The 19,807-nt window shown below is 29.2% G+C and overlaps 2 protein-coding genes across 2 annotated transcripts in view; one reads left to right on the plus strand and one right to left on the minus strand.

Annotated features, from left to right (window-relative positions):
* Nucleotides 1–2,600, plus strand: part of LOC111625338 — a 24,741-nt gene extending 22,141 nt beyond the window's left edge. The window contains exon 9 of the mRNA XM_023368473.1: nt 2,258–2,600. Coding sequence (XP_023224241.1) covers nt 2,258–2,349 — 92 coding nt within the window. The 3' untranslated portion in view covers nt 2,350–2,600. The remainder of the gene's footprint in view (nt 1–2,257) is intronic.
* Nucleotides 2,601–7,221: 4,621 nt separating this feature from the next.
* Nucleotides 7,222–7,981, minus strand: LOC111625339 (grpE protein homolog 1, mitochondrial-like). The gene has a single exon (XM_023368474.1). The coding sequence runs from the start codon at nt 7,952–7,954 to the stop codon at nt 7,502–7,504; it is 453 nt and encodes a 150-aa protein (XP_023224242.1). The 5' UTR covers nt 7,955–7,981; the 3' UTR covers nt 7,222–7,501.
* Between the last annotated feature and the right edge of the window lie 11,826 nt (nt 7,982–19,807).

Here is a 19,807-nt window from a genome sequence, read left to right on the forward strand (position 1 = left end):
GCCACACCCTGGCAGGGCAAAAAAATCCTTAGTTAATTAATTTTCATTATAGACAGCTTTATAAAAGTATAAAAGCTCTCATAAAGTATTTTTCTGAGGTCTGTCTTATCAAGTAAATTACTGTACACAGTGTATTCATTAATTTTCATTTTCATGTAGTAAAGGCTCTGCCTTCATAAAGTACTGTACATACTTTTCCTTTAAGGATATATGGGCAGTTTATTCTCTGTTGTATTCTCAAGCAAACAATATATACAAATACAGTACAGTATTTTCTGAGGAAACACTCGTACTTATTTTTTTTAACCCCATTCCTGATAACCCAGCATTTTCACAAACTCGGCCATCCTTCGGTCCACATTAGGCCGAATTTTCGGGACTCTACTGTATTAACATTGAAATATGTGTGTCCAAAAATAAGCATAACCATTTGTTTCATCTATATCTCAGGAACTACTGATTAAAACAGAATATTATACAATCAGAAAACTTAACATACAATCAGAATAATATATTATTTATACAAAATGAAAAACAAAAATTTAGTCTAAATTACATCAGACCATAAACAACAAGAAAAAATACTAAACATTGTCATAAATCTTTTTGCACAGAAAATTATTAATATGACATGTGGTTATATCCTGCTTGTATGCACTCAAGCTGTACAGTCATACTGGTTATATTATATCTCTCCAAAAGAGATGATAAACAAAGTCATTCCTGAATAAGAATATTTTAAATCTTCTGAAATGTTTTTAATAGAGGCTGATGGATGCAATTTATTTCCGTAGAACATCCCACACATGTTCTATGGATTTTAAGTCCAGAGATCTTGCTGGCCATTCCATGCAATGAATATCTTCACTATCAAGAAAGTCATTGACAAGTGCATCCCTATGTGCACAGGCATTATTGTCTATGAAAATAACTGCACCCATAGCACCCGAAAAAAGTCTCATATGGTGTTTCTTATCCTTATCTCTATCTTCTTGCAGTAATGGCACCTCTTGCAAAAATATGGAGCTGTGAGACCATTAAACATAACACTGCTCCAGACCATGATACCACCACCTGAAAACTGGTCTATTTCTTGATGTCCATGAGAATTTATTGAATTCCCTGCTCTATCCAGATTCTAATCTGATTAGAATCAATCTGTAGACTGTATCTATACTTGTCTCATTCCTAAAAAAGCTCTTCTGTTCACCAATGAAACACAATGTACTGGGTTCTGGCAAAAAGGACCATTTCTAAAGCCTCCTGTAGACAGTTTGTCACAAAACAATAACACTGGTAACTAGATACTAGCTTTATAGAAAGCTGTCTACCAGACATTCTTCTCTCACAATGTGCCATTAATGTCAAATAACAATCCTCTTGAGGGTTGGTAACTCCTAGACATCCACTTCCAGGTTGACATCCAATATCTGTTCTTTGAATAGTAGTATAAAGCCTGGATGTGACTTTGAGCAATACATCTGTCTGCAATTAGCATGCCTCTATTCTTCCAATAATCCTCCCTTTCATAAAATTGTCTGTGTAGTATCTTTGTGGCATTATCACTGTCAGTATCATACAGTAAAATAGTAACAAACTGTCCTTGATGGTTAAATCATAACAGAAATAATGCTATACTTCCACAGTTTATGGAACCTGCATATTTTGCAGGTTCCATAAACTGTGGATAAACTTGTGGATATTATGCTTTTTTAATGGAACATTGACTACATTCTTTTTGTCTAGAAATGTTCACTAAATTTTTCACTGATTATTTTGTTTAATTTTTTCTCTATCTATGGATTGGACATGATTCTTGAGTATATATACAAACATTTTATATAATACAGAGATTAACAAAATCACTAGTTTTTAAACAATAGTTCATCAATGTAAAATTTTTTGTCTAATTATTTACTACTCCAATTTGAAATGAAGTAATTTAATAACTTCTAAAAAAATTTTAATTAAAAAATATACAGTAGACCTGATATGGTTAAATAAGAATTTATATGTAAATTTTTATAATGCCTAAATAAGTTTATATTAACATATATTGCCTACATTTTTGAAGTGAATAACTTTTTAAAAAGAAAGAAGCAATCAGAACAATATTTTAATTTAATTTAGTAATAATGAGTATAAAATATTATTTTTAGAATTGTATTTTTCCTAATCATACATTCATAATTTTTACAAATTATTAAAGTATTATTATATTTTTAATTAATGAATAAATTTAATATTTTATTTTCAGAAGAAAATGGACAATTACCAACATCATATTCAACATCAGTGATTTGGATGGCATTAATATCATGCCTACTAAATAAATTCTCTTTGACTTGAAAGTTTTAACTCAGCGTATCATTTAACTGATACACATATTCGTTTTAATCAACACCTAAGTCAAATGTCTTTCATTCTTCTTTATAACCAAGAGCATTATTCCAGTTGATATGGAAAAAACAAACAATTTAGAAAATGTTTATTATATACCAATTGTTGTATTGTAATAATTCAATATGATGATAAGTGTATATTGTGTACAGCAGTTTTATTGTATTTAATTTATAAAATGAATATATTTTATAAGATAATCCAATGATTTGTTTTGTTCCAAAAACATTATACAAACATTATTTCACATTTTCTACTGTTTAATAATACTTTAAAATTTGACTCATAATTGGCAGATATAAGAATATTTCAAGATTATCAAAGAAAAAATATATGGTTTAGGTTTTTTAAAATTTATATCAAATATTTTATTAAAATTTTATATAATCATCCTTAATTTATATCAATCAAAACTAATTTGGAAATCATTTATGAAATAAAAACAGTATTCTATATTTCATTCATTAAGAAATGAATGAATTTAGGTCAAGTACCAATAATATTTAATTAAATAATTTTCTCATGTGGATTAATAAATATTAAAGATACATTTAGAAATACAGCACTATTATTGTAGTAGTCTTTTAGACTTCTAGCAAAATATATTAGTAAATTTATTTTATTCACTGTAAGGTATTTCACTAGAAGTTTTGAGAGATACAGTAAAACTCATTAATCTAGATTAATATGAGTGAGAGCTCTCATAGAGTAAGGAATAGACTTAATGAAATGAAAATTTAGTGTAAATAAGAATCTGCATTTTGGTTAGTCATCAAGAATGTCTAACCAAAATCATTGTGATATGACTATGCAACAAATTTAAGCTACGAATCCTTATTTCTTTGTAAAGTTATTAAAGAAGATTTAGTTCAGATAAATAAACCATTGTTCAGATGAGGTTTTGTACAAATTTGGTATTTTTTATTAAGAAATTTTCTGGATACAATGGTTTATAGATGGAGGGGTTGTATTAACTAAATCTACTGTACTTAGAAAATAGTCTTGCCATTTACTAGAATTATTATTAATGAAAAAAAACAAATTTTTGGCTATTTATTTAGCCATTTTCAAGTTCACAAAAACTTCATCTTTTTAAAATATTCTAATTTATCATCACATTTCCATATCTTAAATAAATAAAATTGTAAAAAAAATACTTTTTTTAAAGTTATTGCATAACCAATTTGTCATTTTTAAAGCACTTTTGGTATTTAGTTAAAAAGAATCAAAACAAACATCTTGATTTTTTATATCAAAACCATTCATATATTTTAACATTTGTGTATTATTACATTTTTAACATTTAGATTAGCAAATAACACCAATAAATATTTTTTAACAATCACAACTGCTTATATTGTCAACAAACACAATACAGTTCTGTATTAAAATTTATACAAATAACTACATTGAGTTAAATGTAATATAACTGTCATTTAAAATTTATGGCAAGGCTTTAAAAATATTATGATGTTGACTATTTTTTACTTTTTAAAAGTTTAGAATAACTTTGTTAAATTAATAGTACTTAAAATTCCAACCATTTAAATCATTGTTTTCAAATTTCATTTATCTTGCTAATTGTAATGTGAAATTTTTTCATTATTACAATATCCCTTCAATATATCATGTTTTTTCCCCTTGTAAATATATAGAAGCACTTCAGCCAATAATTTTTAAAAAATTGGTTTCTATTGAATTTCTACTAGCAAAGAAATATTATCTTATTCCAATAATTGATCTTGATACTACCATTGTATGAAACAGAACCCACAAAAAAGCAAATTGGCAGAGAGATCATATATTGTCTCATGACATGCAATATAATGAAGGGCTACTGTAGTTTTTAATGATTTACTCTTATAAGAAATAAAAAATTGTAAGGGCAATTCAAATTGCCTTGTTTTAGAGTGAAAACTTTTTAGGAAACTCACTTTATAGCCAGTCTATATATATATATATGTGTGCGTAAATCCTGATGACAGGCATATAGCCTGAAAGCATTGAAGTTTTCTAAACAATTTTCACTCTAAGAATTTATATTTGAGGAGCTTCCCTAACATGTTACCAAACTTTAACAAATATTTTAGGTATGATCTGCATAATGTAAACTGAAGTTAGATTTTATTCATAAGCTACTAGAGTTAACAGATTTAAGATTTCATTGTTTATTGAATCAAATTTCCAACTAAAAATGTTATTCTAGTCTTGATAGAATTTATGTATAAATATGATTTATATACAGTAAATCTTTGATTATTATTTTTATATATTGTATATTATAAAAGAGAAAATAAAAGAAATAAACTATTTTAATTTCAGAGTTTTATAAATTACATTAATTACTGTATAAAATTTATGTCAATGTCCATCATTCATTCAAACTAGCCAATCCCATTACAGGTCAGACCTAAAGATATGGCAGCAAATTAAAAACAATGTATGGAATTCTATGTTATGGAATGTATGTAGTAGTAGGCTGACACCTTAACCTTCTTAGTAATCCAGCCATCTTAACTTTTTAATAAATTTTATATTAAAGAAAGAAAAACTGCTACATGGGGGAGAAATCACACCTGACATTAAAAACATGTACAGTACACTATATTTATTAAAAACTGCCAGTACGTTCAAAGACATACAGCCTTTGTCATCAGGCAAAAATCAAATTTAAAGTTTGAATTTGATTTTTGCCTAATGGGAAGGCTGTGCCTTGGAAAGTACTCAATTTTTAATAAATACATGTTTTTAATGTTGGTTAGGTGTGATTTCTCTCCTATATAACATTCCCTGTGTGAAATGAAAATTGTTTTTTGTCAGAAACTGCTACATTAAACAATTATTAAAAATGTAAATTAGAAAAATAAGTTGGAAATATTTTTATAGATGGACTGAGAAGTAACTTTATAATAAGGCCTATACATGACAAATATCTAGATTCCTTCTTCAATCATTTTAACATATGGACTGGTATTTTATTTATACTATTTATTTTACCTAAATAGCACTATATATATGTATTATTTAAAAATATTTAATAACTGTAATGATAGTCAAATGAATAATAAAGTAGAATTCTAATGTTGTCTTGTTGTCTACACAGTAATTTTCAAAATAATATAAAACTATGCAGCTATCTACCTACCTTGCATAGAAAATGACTAACAACTTACCTAAACATTGAGTTATTGGAAGAAAGTTCATTTTTTGTTAGATATATTTTTAAATATAATACTGTTTTTTATACATTCAGACAGTAAATTAGTAATGGAAATTTTGGAATAATCATATTCATTGAAAGGAAACAAATTTACAGAATGATATTAAGTATAAGTTAATGTTTTTATATTATATATAAACAAGTTTCCAATTATATATATCCTTAAACAGACAAAATAGGATTATATTTATTATCAAAATCATTGAAACTTTAGAAAATTAGTACTTTTTGTAATAAAAAACATCCACAAAACCTTTGTATCTCCAGTTGTAGTTTTTTAATTAACGACTAACGTTTTCAATCTTAAACAATCTTTACGTCCGAATACACAACCAAAATTAGAATACAAACTATTTTGCATTCTAATTTTGGTTATGTATTCAGACCTGAAAATCTGTTTAAGATTGAAAACATTAGTTGCTAATTAAAAAACTTTACAACTGGAGATACAAAGGTTTTGTGGATGTTTTTTATTACAATTAAATCTAGTTCATTTATATTGACAATGAATTATTAGTAATTTTTGTCTTCTCCAATTGAAAATGTATCTTAATATTTTTTATCATTGATTGAAAACTATTTTACAGCAGAAAAGAAAAAAATTAAAGCATTACAGATTTGTTTTATAGTTATTAAACAAGTTATATATCAAATATATATTATCAACAAGTTATATTAAACATATACACAGTATATAAAAAAACTAGTAAACTTAGTTCAATTTAAATTGAACAATGTTTGTATATTTCTAATAATGAAATTACTAACTATACTATTTTACTTATCATGATTATAAATAATCTCCTAAAGTATCAATATTTCATTTATATGTAAACTTTATTATGGAAAATAAGTTTAATAAATGTATTTTTATCTTTTTTCCTCAAAATCACATCTTAAAAATTTGAATCTTATAATTTAAATATATGATAAACTAAGATGTGATATTTCAAGATAAATTGTTTTCATCATTCTTTTTGATATTTGAATTATGAAAGTTTTTATGATATTTTGGAATATATTTAAACAGAATTTCAACATGAATTAACTGATATTTATGATAAACACTGTAAGACTAAAAGATTTCTACAAATGTTAAAATCGGAATTTTAACATTTGTGAAATTATTATTTGTCAAATTTTTCTTCTTAAATATGACAGTAATAAAAATTGTTTAATTTGGAAATATAACAGAAGCTTTTTTTATATAAAAACAATGTATGGAATTCTTTGTGCAATTTATTAGCATCAATGAAATGCTTTCTTAGTAAAGATTAGTTTTTCACAACTTTATAATCTATTTAATGCACATTTTTATTGATTATTATTGTGGAAAGCCATCTGAATTCAAAAGAAGTAAAATATATTTATGAAATTTAAATGTATTTAAAATTGGCAAACCTAATTAAATACATGCATATTGAAATTCAAATTGAAGTAATTCTATAAAAGTTATTTAAAAAGTACAGTATTTTAAAATAATTTATGTTAAAAATTATTAATATTTTTTATTATGTATCGATTTTGGTAAACAAAAACTTTTAGAACAAATTAAAATTTGTCTTTCAATGTCAAACAAATTGTAAATGCAAAAATCCACATTTATAAAAATACTTTTCTCATTCTTTATTCAAGACTTTGCCAAAATGATACATCAAATGCCATTTAAGAATATTACAGACCTATTTAAATATAATGATAACCAGAAGCAACAAAAATTTTGAACGTGTTAATATGTTTATTTAAAATAAGGAATATAATGTATTTTTTAATATTGAAATGGAATGATGATTTATACTGTATCTGAACTCAGCTAAGCCATTTGTGCCATGTTACATAAGATGTATATGAATAAAGTCTCTATTTTTATTGTGATATCCTCTAAGGTGCCTTTACTATACCAACAGAAGCGGGACGAATTGTCCTTTCCATTAACTTATAACCTATTTTGTTAACAACAAATACTGTTCCAGGTTCTTTCGATGGATCGGCCTGTTGAAATATAGCTTCGTGCAAATTTGGATCAAATTTTTCTCCTAGAGGATTTATCTGTGTTAATCCATGCCTCCTAAAGACACTCTGTAATTGTGCTTCCGTCATCTGCAATCCCTGATAAAGATTTAGTAAATGTTGATTATCTTCCTGAAGGGCTTCTTTAGGAACACTCTCGGTAGCTTTTGATAAGACATCAGCAACATCAAGTAAATCTGTACAGAATTTTTGTATTCCAAACTGCTTTGCATCTTCAATCTGCTTTTTCATTCTTGTACGTATATTTTCGTTTTCAGCCAGAGCTCTTTTATATTTGTCCTTTGGAAAAGTACATAAAAACATTATTTTTTTTTAAAACTTGCTGACATATAATAAAATTATAATTTTTTTTAAATTAAAACAAAAAATAATACTTTTCACTATTATAATAATTTATGCAAATACAGCTTTATAATAATTTTAAAATATGTATTATTATTGATCAACATTCAAATTTCTACTTCAATCAAATGTTATTCAAATCTACTAAATTTATATCTTTTAATCTGATTTACAAATAATAAAAATAGATAAGTTCATATTTATGAGTTTTCTTCTCTGTATCATGTTTTCAATTGACATCTAGAGTATGTAAAAGCATGTTCTAGATGCCAATTCAAAACATACTGTAGATACTATAACAGAAATCATAACAATTTTAGTTAAATGAAAATTGTTCTGATTACTGTTATAGCATTTTCAGGTCCTCTCATCTTACAATTTTGTCACAATTTATTAAGTTGTTTAGCATCATGGTGAAAGAAACTAAGTTGCTGATAATGCAGTTTGCTAACATATAAAAAGTGTTCTTTGAGAAACAACATATGTGAGGTTAGCCGATTGGGGTGAGGTGTTTTCGACAGCCGAGTGGTCAATACTGTCGTGTGGGTGCAGAATGACTCAATGAGACAGGTTTACCATATAAAACTGTTTAATAATATACATAAATTGTTCTTACAACAATCCAATAAGTCAGGCGAAAGCCTATCCAATGATGGGTTTCTAAAACAGTTCCCAACAAACATGGAAAAGTTCGACAGTTCAATCGGTCCTTGGGTGTTTCGCACGCCGAACGCAGAGAACGAGGGCCCTGGGGCACGCACCAGCACTTGTAGATATGTCCTCGGTTGACGAGTCGAACCTCAGCGATTCTGTATGTGACCTTGGTGCTTTTGGACATGACGGGTTGGCGAAACCAGCGTCAGGGCGTCGAAAGAGCCTATGTTGTGTCTCTGTCATGAGCACCAAATCCCAGCAGGATGAGCACAACACACAAAAACCCAAGACCTCGTAAAGTTCCCGAAAACGCAGTTTTATCAATTTTTCCACCGCTGTCGCCTCTCCATTGGTCTCTCCTCGTCACATGGTGACAATTCGAAACCCAACAAAGGGCGTGGGAAAGGTCAACATCGCGTTGGAACATGACTCCTCTCCAACCTCGTTTTCTTCAACTTTACTCTATCTATTGTTTAAAATCTTTTAACAAGACAAACGGTTTATTGTTTAAATCTGATCTTTAAGTTCGCTCTTTCGCGCTATGAAACTTGACTCTTTCAAAAAGTCATTAATTGCCTCGTTTCAAACCCTGTTTGGGTCCTCACACATAAACCAGAAGTGATGATTTAAAATACAGCCAAACAACCAATATTTGATATACAAAACACACATTTAGCAATTTATTATTTACCTGTATCTATACTAAGCATTTCATAGTGATCACCAGGTGGAATCAAGTTGAACAGAGCTTTGTCTTTGTTCCGACTCTAATCTTATAATTAATTATTTCTATAATTTCTCTAAAATATTTGGTTGTCTTATTTTGCTTATTAACCTTTGGTGCATATGAGTATTACAAAATTTGTATTATTTTGATGCTACTAAACTGCACTTGTGCCAACGGCTTAGCACAATAGCTAAGCCTAATCTGCATCATGATGCTGGGATGCAAACCTAGAGCGTCCCCAGAAAATGTCTGCGATTTTCGAAGAAATATCAAAACTGGGAATTACAGAAGCTATCAATCAACTAAGAAGTATTTATCAGCCCGTAGCAAATAAACACCCAGTCAACCAACAAGAAAGCTACACAATGGATCAACTAATAAAAAGGATAACTGACATCCATTTATGTTGTTTAGGTCAGGGGTCGGCAACCTTTTGAGTCGGAAGAGCCAAAAATTAGAATTTACAAAATTTCAAAGTTTTTAAAGAGCCACAAAATTTTTACATAACTTTGAGAAGATAATTCGCTTCTAACTCTTTTACTCGAAACAACAAACTATATGTCATAGCCAAAGCACTGGTGAAGATGCCAAATTGTCTTGCGTCGAAAGCGAATTAAACCTCATAGAAACATCTGACGACGGCGTCATTCGAAAGCATCCGACAGACTGATGACAGTGACGACGCGTGTCACGGGGGAGAGGTGCAATGAAAAGCGAGTACAAGTGACTGAGAGATAGAATCGGTGCCGAATCCTCGTTAATCGATTCAAAACGATTTTTAAATGTTTTTGTTTTTGATAAAATAAATAATATTTGCTTATGGAACTAAAGAGCCGCAGCTTCACATCCAAAGAGCCGCATGTGGCTCGCGAGCCGCAGGTTGCCGACCCCTGGTTTAGGTAAATATAATACGGTACAAGAAGAAATAGTTAAAATGCAAGATGATAAAATACATTATCAATCACAATTGAAATCATATGCAAATGCTGTTAAAGCTTTCCGAGTCAAATTGACCAGTAGTAAGGGAATTACTCTCTCTTCAAAGACAGTTTGCCATCAGAATTTCAAAGTACTGCAGAACTGTTTTTACTAATGCCTCTCTGATACAAGCAGAGCTCCTTCCTTTGCATTATGTATTGTAGAAAAGGTTTTAAACTACTACAAACGTTAAGGCTCAACAACAGTCTCTACTCCTATCTACGGCTGTTCATATGCTACCACATTGCAATTACCCTACTCTCTCTGATCATCATCCTGTAAACAAGGTTATTTGGTGTCATCTGCTTCCTCCATGGATAATCATGCAGACATTAATTAATATCTACACAGATGGGTCCAAAAGCCTCCTTCATGTCAGCTCAAGTTTCTGTATCTTCCTCCAAGCTGACATATTTTGCCCAAAATATGTTAAAAGGTACAGATACCCCCCACATATCTCCATCTATCAAGCTGAAGATTCAGCGGGCCACTTCACTACCAAACAAATCTCTGTCTATCATCATTTACAGTGATTCTCAGTCTGTCCTAAAAGCACTATTAAATCGCAATTGCAATAGCAATAAAATCACATATATTCAGCACCATATAAAAAAATCTTTTAAATAAAATAACTTTTATATTCGTTCCTGGCCATTCTGGCGTACTAGGAAATGAAAAAGCTGACTTTGAGGCTAAGTCAGCTGCAAAAAACACAGGGCACTGACTTGGATTATACTCACATCCCTCTCTCACGTAGCAACCTTAAAAATTATATTCATGATAACGCTATGCAAAAGTGGAATCAACAATGGTTGAGGAGTAAAACTGGTAGAGCAGTAAAACTGGTAGAACAATAAGACTATTTTCCTAGTGTTGAATGGAGGCTCTCACCACTTAGAGATTTAACATTTGCTGCTGCTCAACTACTTACTGAGCATGGAAAGTTTAGAAGCTACCTGGTGAGATGTATAACTGGGCAGAAACTGCCTTTAGCTTTTGCTCTACAGAAAATCTAGACACTGTCAACCATATGATCTATCATTATCCAATTTACGATCAAGACAGACTTATTCTGAAATTAGAAATCTTTACGCTTGGTTTCAGGTGGCCATGTCCACTCGATAAGCTTGCTCAGAAGCCATTGTTTAATGCCTTTTACAATTATGTTCAAATAATATGGAAGAAAAGACTATTTATAATTTCTAGTTTCACATTTTAGTTTTCAGTGAAAGCTGAATACTAATTTTTTGTTTACTTTGTATCATGTATTTTGATTTATGTATTCTTAGTGTTATGCTTCCGTAGGAGTGGTGCACTTATAAATAAATAAACCGTTGTTTTTAGCAAAAACAATTTAATTACAAATGTTTTTGCAGCAAACAAAAGCATTTTTTGTATGAATTTTAAATATCCAAAGTTTCAGTTAATATTTGTGATTGCTTTATGCTGTATGTTGCTATTAATTTTTGTCAAATATAAAAGTAATCTAAATATTTCATATTAAATTGGTCACAAAAAAAAAATGAAAAATATTTCAGCATTCTTTATATATGAATTGTTTTTCATTCCCTCTCAAAGCTCAACAATTTATTGACTCACTTATGCTAGACTAGTCACATCGTTGCATCTCAATTTTCATCAATTAGCTAAGTAGTTAGTTAGTTTTATTGTTTACTACGTTTATTCTTATTTTCCCACAAATTATATTTGATAAAAATATCAAATTTAAAATTGAAAATAATTTCAGTTTCAAATATTTAATGAATGCAATATTATGACAATAATTCAGTTATATATCAATTTCATATAATTTCATTAATTTTTTTTAACCAAATTTCATCAATTTTAAAACTGTACTGTACATTGTGCAATGTTCATTTATTTTAAACTTAGAAACAATTTTATTGTTAAAATATTTTTATTGAAATTTATAAATCTTGATTAAATTTATATAATTAACATTGAAATATTAAATTCAATCAAAATACATTAAATTATTTTTAATTGTTACAATGTTGTCAATGTTTTTAAATATTTTATAATAATTAATGTGAAGTTTTAAAACAAAAATAACTTGTTTCAAAATAAAAATGAAACATAAATTTAATTTATCTTAAGTAAATATCACATTTTATTTTTATTCTTTACTTTTCTGTTATCTTAAATATGCAGACTTCTAATTGAACAAAGTTAACTCATCATCATTCCCAAATGGCTCTTAGAATCATTAGTTATGTAATAAATGATCTAAATATTATGTCTTCCAGGTATAAGATAACATATCTTACTCCACCATTTTAAAAAATACATATTTTTTGAATATGTTTATATTTGAATTTTTTTTTTAAAGAAGTTTAAAAGTGATTTTTACTGTTTTATTGATTTTTGTTTTAGTTTAGTATTTTTTAACATGTAAAATTTTTAATTCAATACTAATTATTTTCAGATAATATCTGAACTTAAATGACTTACCTGTTTTGAATAAGAGAATTAGTTTTGTTGTGTTCGCTTTTGAGACTCATGGTGAAATGTTGATAAAGTGGGGAGTCCAGCAACAAGAAATAATACGAAACAGCAATCAGACAGTTGTCGTGGATCCTTTTCAACCAAAAAAAAAATTCCAATGAATAAACAGTTTCTAATAGCAATATATAAATCTTACTCTCTAATTACTTTCATCAAAATTAAAATTTTATTAATTTAAAATCAAATTTTTATTCAATTATATTTTGTCATAAGGATTGGTATTTTAAGACATTTTTGAAATTTTATTGTAATAGTTTTAGTTAATGTGCAATATATTCTTTATAAGTTACCATGAAATTAAAAAGTATTAACCATTAATAAACTAATTTCATTCCAATATACTTAAACAAAGAAAATGTAATGTTAAAAGAAAAACAAATTATAAGTAATTGATTAATCAAAAAAGTTACATTGTAACTATGAATCCACAACAGGAAGTCAAAGCTAATATATTTTGGAAAATATTTTACAAAACCTACAATTTGGGAAATATTTAAAATATATAAATAATTAACATATAAACAGCTTATATGAAAATCATGGTACAAAATTATCCAAAAAAAAAAAAATAATAATAATCCTTTATAATAATGGTAAGCAATTTTTGTGTACTGTACACAACAATAATGTATTCATAGGTCTGTTTGATTGAGATAGTGTACAGTATAATTACCTCTTCAGTTTACAATGAGCATGTCTAAAAAAAAAGACGACAAACTGTTCTGAAAATGTACATTAGCCCAACTAAACAAATCTATACGCGGTGAAGACCCAGACAGAGAAATAGCTAAAGATGTGGGACGCTCTGGTGGATCTATATTCGAATGCTCAAAAATATTCATGGATCTTTAACTCGGATAAGTCGAACCTCCATCCATCACATGTCATCCCTATCGCAAGCTTAGCGTAATCCACGTGCCACAAGGGTAAAGAATTTTAAAGGAAATCAAATACAGTTTTATATATATATATATATATTGTATTGTATTGTGCAGTACAGTACATAATTATCAATTCTCTATCTTTCAGCTGAGAATCTGCTTATAGAAGCAGTTGCCAACCCGTCAGCCTAAGCTAGAAATTTTCCGCTTTTTGAGATAACATAACTCCTTTAATGCAATTGTCTTCACAATCAGGGATTTATAACTAATACTGAAAATCTCAAGTTTGCTTGTATGGCGATTTTTTTAATTGTTCACTCTCCAACATTAAGATTTTCCTTTGAGTTCAACCTTGCCAGATGTACGAAATTTTAATGGACGCTTGAAACCTAAATTTCTAATTAAGAAAAATTAAATTTTTTTTTTAAATATTGACGTTTCAAAATGATCGTTCGCTCTTTAATACGAGAAAACCAATCTGAAAGTCTGGGAACATTTTCTTTCTCAACGCCATTGCCACGTTGATGATAGTAAACCCATTGTTTATGACGTCCGGGAGGCCGAGCGGCTAAAGTGTCAGCCTATTTTTTTTAAACTCTTTCCGCCCTGTGGGCACTAAAAGGGCCTCTTTTAGCAAGCCCATTATGAGTTTGGCCAGGCTCACAATGGGGCGGGACGGGGGCCGACATATCCAGTCGAATCACCCCCGAAAAATTCCTAGGGATTTTTCAATCAGTCTGGATTTGATCCTGGGTCCCCCAGAGCAGTAGGTTGACACCTTGACCGCTCGGCCATCCGGCCGTTGTGTATCAGCCTATCACTATGGGATACCGGGAAACAAATCCGGACAAATCAAAAAAAGCCCAGGAATTCTTCGGGGATGACCCGTCTCGGATATATCGAGTCTCGTCCCTTATCCTCTACTGTCCTATTGTGAGCCTGGCAGCAATGGCGCATCCAGAGGGAAGCCAAGGGGCTTCACACCCTTAAAGTAAAAAGGAAAAAAATTGTAGTAAATTTTCCTAAAATATTTTTATAATTAAAATTTATTTTTTATTTATATTGTGTGGTGTTCTCTATTTCTACATTACAGTAGAACCCCTCTAATCCGTCATCTTTGGAACTGGGGGTATAGTCGGAACGCAAAAAAGATCGGATTATCAGAAAAAAGTAAAATAAACAATCTTCCCCTTTNGCCTTTATTATATCAAAACAACTTATAAACTGGAAATCAGTATCAAATGATTCAAACTTTTCACACCATCATAAATTTCAACTTAATGCTCTTGGTTTTTAAAAAAGACCAGAAATACTTAAAAGTAAAAATTTATGCTAGATTATTTGATCTATATAAAGTTACTGCTCAAACTACTATGCAGTCATTTTTATTCATGAATTCCATTAATATACTGTACCAGTTGAATTAAACAAGAACAGAAATATATAGCCATAATGCCCCAATAACTGCTTTATAATCATCTAAAAATTTTTAAATTAAATTTAATTAAAATACTCATCTGATATCAAATTCCACATTATTATTTTATTGCATTGGATTTATTTAATTTTTTGTCAATATTGTTTGTGTTATTTTATATTCTCTTGCTATTATGTGTTTCTTTTTTATTATATTGTATTGTATTCTTATGTATTTCATTAAATAATTTTATTTTGTATCTTGATCATGCTTTTTAACATCATTTTTGTTTTTGCTGTTGCTGTTTTACTTTTATCTAAGAGTTTGTTATTGGGGTATTTCATTCTTTGTCTATTGAAATTACCTGTGTTAATTTAAAATAAAAATTATTTTATAAGAATTTGCTAAATAAATACTTTTTATTTGTCAGAATTCAGTTAATTAATAGCACATACATTAACATTTCTATTAATGGTGTAATTCAGGAAGTAATAAATTCATTATTTCCTGAGTTACATTAAATTAAGTTCTTAATAAATTGCCTATATTATACTATTGATATTTGACTATTTTAACATAATGCTTTGTAATTTTTAGAGTCAATATTAATAAAATATTAATGAGGATAGTTTTATTAAAAAATGATAATTTAGCAAACATCACCAAACAAGCGCCTTAAATAATCAGGCTAAAACTCTGCTAATTTAATGATTAATACTATGTAATTTGTTACTAGAGGTAGACATTAGGTGTCATCTCTTAACTAAATTAATAATTATAATTTTTATAATTTAATAAATAATTTAGAATCATCTAGAACAGGGCTTCTTAAACTTTTTTTTATTCACGACCCCATTTATGATTGTGATTTTTTTCGCAACCCCAAAAAAATATAAAATACAGATATATACAAATTTGCAAAAACAATAATGGTGTACTACCACAGTTCACACCCGTGTTACAATGGAACAGAGACAACTGAATACAATGAAAAGCAACAACACTACATTAGTTTACACTACAGTGTTGCTAAATCGTTGTCTCTCTGCACCAGAAGTGACACAAAGCGCAACTCACAAAACCTATCGCACAAAGCGTGCCATTTTCAAACTCTCACAAATTATTTTCAATATTTTGCATTAAAATCTCGTGACCCCAAGATTTCGCTAAGCGACCCCAAATGGGGTCGCGACCCATAGTTTAAGAAGCCCTGGTCTAGAAGAAAAGAACTGACCCAAGGTGGGGTTTGAACCTGCAATCTTTGCTTGCCATGCAGTGCACTTACCAAGTACTTATTATTTAAGGTGATCGTTTGGTTATGTTTCTATATACATATGCGATGTTTGATATACTGATACATTAGTATTTAGTCTTTAAATTTCAAAACTCTTGATACCATACTGTAAAAATAGAAATTCACTGTTAACCTGTCCTATGTTGTTCCCAAAAGTATTTGTATTGACCTCATTGACCTGCGTGGGCAATCCCGAATATTTTCGTGTTTACATCAGAACGTTTTTGATACTGGATGTCATTATGCGTCACAATTTTTATATTAAAACGAACTTTTAAAATATAATTTTTTTTGTTTCTATATTATTCAATATATTTATTTTGTTTATGAAACATAAAAAAACACGATTATTATTTACAGTAAACACAATTATTATTTTTTTAAAAAAATTTAGGCTTAACATCGACGAAAATTCAACATGGCGTCACAGGCTACGAATAAAATTTTCAACATCGAATAGGTTAAAATCCCTTTAATCTTGAAATTCATCAAGCAGAGTGATGTAAGTCCAGAAAAACAAATGTCTTCGATCTAAGTCTAAGACCTGCTTCAGGTTACACTTTTTAATGAAATGGAATGCCAAACACTTTGATGTTTGAATATGGAAGACGCAGAAGAGCTCACAAGAATCCAAATTTAAAATCAAAATCAACCAATAGGTTGTATTGTAGCATAGATGTTGTGAAATGGTTTTATAACACTGTATCAAATAGGGCCTGCCATGCTTGTGAAATGCACTTCTCTTCCTTAACATTAAAGTTCAGTCCTAGACAGACTGAAAATATTTTTTTCTGGACTTACTTCACTCTGCTGAGTGAATTTCAAGATTAGAGTTTTTAACAGTATTGCCCAGTTTCTGGTGTTCTGAGTGACAAGTAGCTACAATTCGTGGCAATATCCTTAGCTATTTTGGCTAAGTAGTCGGCTTTATCATTCCCGAGGTTGCTGGAGACAGATGGGCAAACAGACAGAGACAATGGGAATTTATAGATTTACAATTTTTCAGATTGCATCCCAATAATAATAATGAGATAATTCCTATTTTAATTCTTTCTTTTTTTTTAAAGCCCACTGTGCTAATGAAGTATTTGCAAAATTATCATTTTTACTAAATATAAAATGTTCCTTTATTCTCCATCAAAAAGAATGATTGATAGAGAGTGATTCTAGATTCTAAAACAAATCTTTAGAATGGGGACCACATTGAGTTGTAGCCCCTAAATCACTAAGGTCTATATATATAGCATTAGTAGGAGTAATAAATTAATTAACTTATAAATTCAATATATACTGGTAAAATTATATTAAAACATTAAATGCAAGCAAATTAAATAATAACCTCATTATATAGAATGTTACAGACAGGTTATCCCATTCTATTGCATGGGGAAAGTGGCAGAGACTTGGTGAAAAACATTAAGTTGTAGTTTGATTTCTATATTTCATTATGGTGGTATATGATGTGGATGTGTTTCATTTTTGTTGTTATTCTACTTTGTTCATGTTTTGTCTTCATATTCTATAACTGACAATATCTTTTCAGCAAAAGTGAAAGTGGACTTTATAGAAATAATTTGATTATTTGTATTTGTTTAGAGATTTGAAAAAGCAAAAAGTTGTTTAATAAATAAGTATGTTTACACACATTCTAATATGCATACATTGCTCCATTTCTTCTGTGCTGAGTGTATTGGTGAATGTAGGATATACGAAATAAGCATTTTTGCCAGTCTTTTTGGACTGGCAAAAATGCTTATTTTGCTTAATGCTTATTAACCATACATACAAGTATAATTTCTTTTAATTTGTTAGTTTGAGTTAACTAGTGTGTACAATTTTTCAAAATTTTAAATTTATAAAAATCTTTAGTATTAAAAGTTTTGTTTTTGTTTTCTTATTTATTGTAACACAAATAGGTTAATTTAAGATTAATTTGTTATGCACTTTGTAAAGTTTGTTAAGTTGTTATATGCTATTGGATTCTTTATCTTACAAATAATAGCATGTACAGTACAGATAGGATAACAAAGTAAATGTGTTAAAGTTTACTTTGGTATCCATTTTGGTAATTTTTCCATATATTTAACTCCTACATTTTAACTGTTATTCTTTTTTTTTTTTTGCAAAAACTTTCCCATAAATACTTGCATTGCATTGCTAATGAGTAACCAAGTAAACAAATGCAAAAATGTCTAACAATAATTTAGAAAAAAACTGACATTGTCAATTGTGGATTCCCATTTCACAAACGGAGCAAATTCGTTTTCAAAAATTTATGGAAATTGTCACTAATTTATGCTTTTCCTGCTGAAATTATCGATAATGAGAAAGCAAAAGGAATTTTTTACATGGTTGATAGAATTGATAATTGAATATTCTAAAATACATAACAGTGTGCATCATAAATACTATGAGTTCTTTGCTTCTGAATTGCCAAGTGGTAAGCTGTCATACTTTAACCACACTGGGGATCCAAAATCTAATCCAAATGTGTCAAAAAACCCCAGGAATTTTTCAGGGGTGATCAGTTCAGATATATGGGGTTCCATCCTACACTACTCAACTGCCTCTGGTCAAATCCATAATGGACTTGCTGAAAATAAGAGGGCTTATTTTCAGCAAGTCCATTATGGGTTTGGCCAGATGGCAGTTGGTAGTGAAGGATAGGGCCTTATAGGATGGAAAATTAAAACAAACCAATCATATTCAATACATCATATAATTTTATTTAATCATTATTTGATTCATTTGATATTTCTGAATTATTTCAGTTGTGCTCCCATGCTAAATTTCTGACTATGCGACTGGTAGTAGCATTTGTTTATTACTATATGTATTGGTTTATCTATACAGTCGACCCCTCTATAACACGGTAGATACGTTCTGAATTTTATAAATCCAGCCAATCACAGCCCGGCATGTATGCAGTTTACGGACTACGGCTGTTTGAAAGGTTTCTTCCATAAAATTAATCGATTCTAGACTAATTCGACATTTCCAAAATACGTATAATTTTTTGGGAATAATTCGTATAAACTATGCTATAAACAAAAAATTGTAGGATTACTTTGCCGTTGCTTAATTAAGCTTGTTTTCGTCGTGGAGATTGTCATCAAATGGCGCTCGCGTGTTTCCTGATAAATTATTTTTTTTGCAAAAAATTTGCTGAACTTTGGAGACATCAATATAATTTTTATGGATGTTAAATAATAAATGGTTTTTAGTAGGTCTGCTGCTCGTTTAAACTCAATGGTTTGTGCAATCCTGTCACGACACGAGTCAGCGATGACGTTTTACCGAATTATAGGAGTTTTTTTAGCATGTTTGTACGAATACT

Source organism: Centruroides sculpturatus, unplaced genomic scaffold (assembly GCF_000671375.1).
Source record: "Centruroides sculpturatus isolate CEXI.00-Female unplaced genomic scaffold, Cexi_2.0 scaffold428, whole genome shotgun sequence".
NCBI lineage: Eukaryota > Metazoa > Arthropoda > Arachnida > Scorpiones > Buthidae > Centruroides > Centruroides sculpturatus.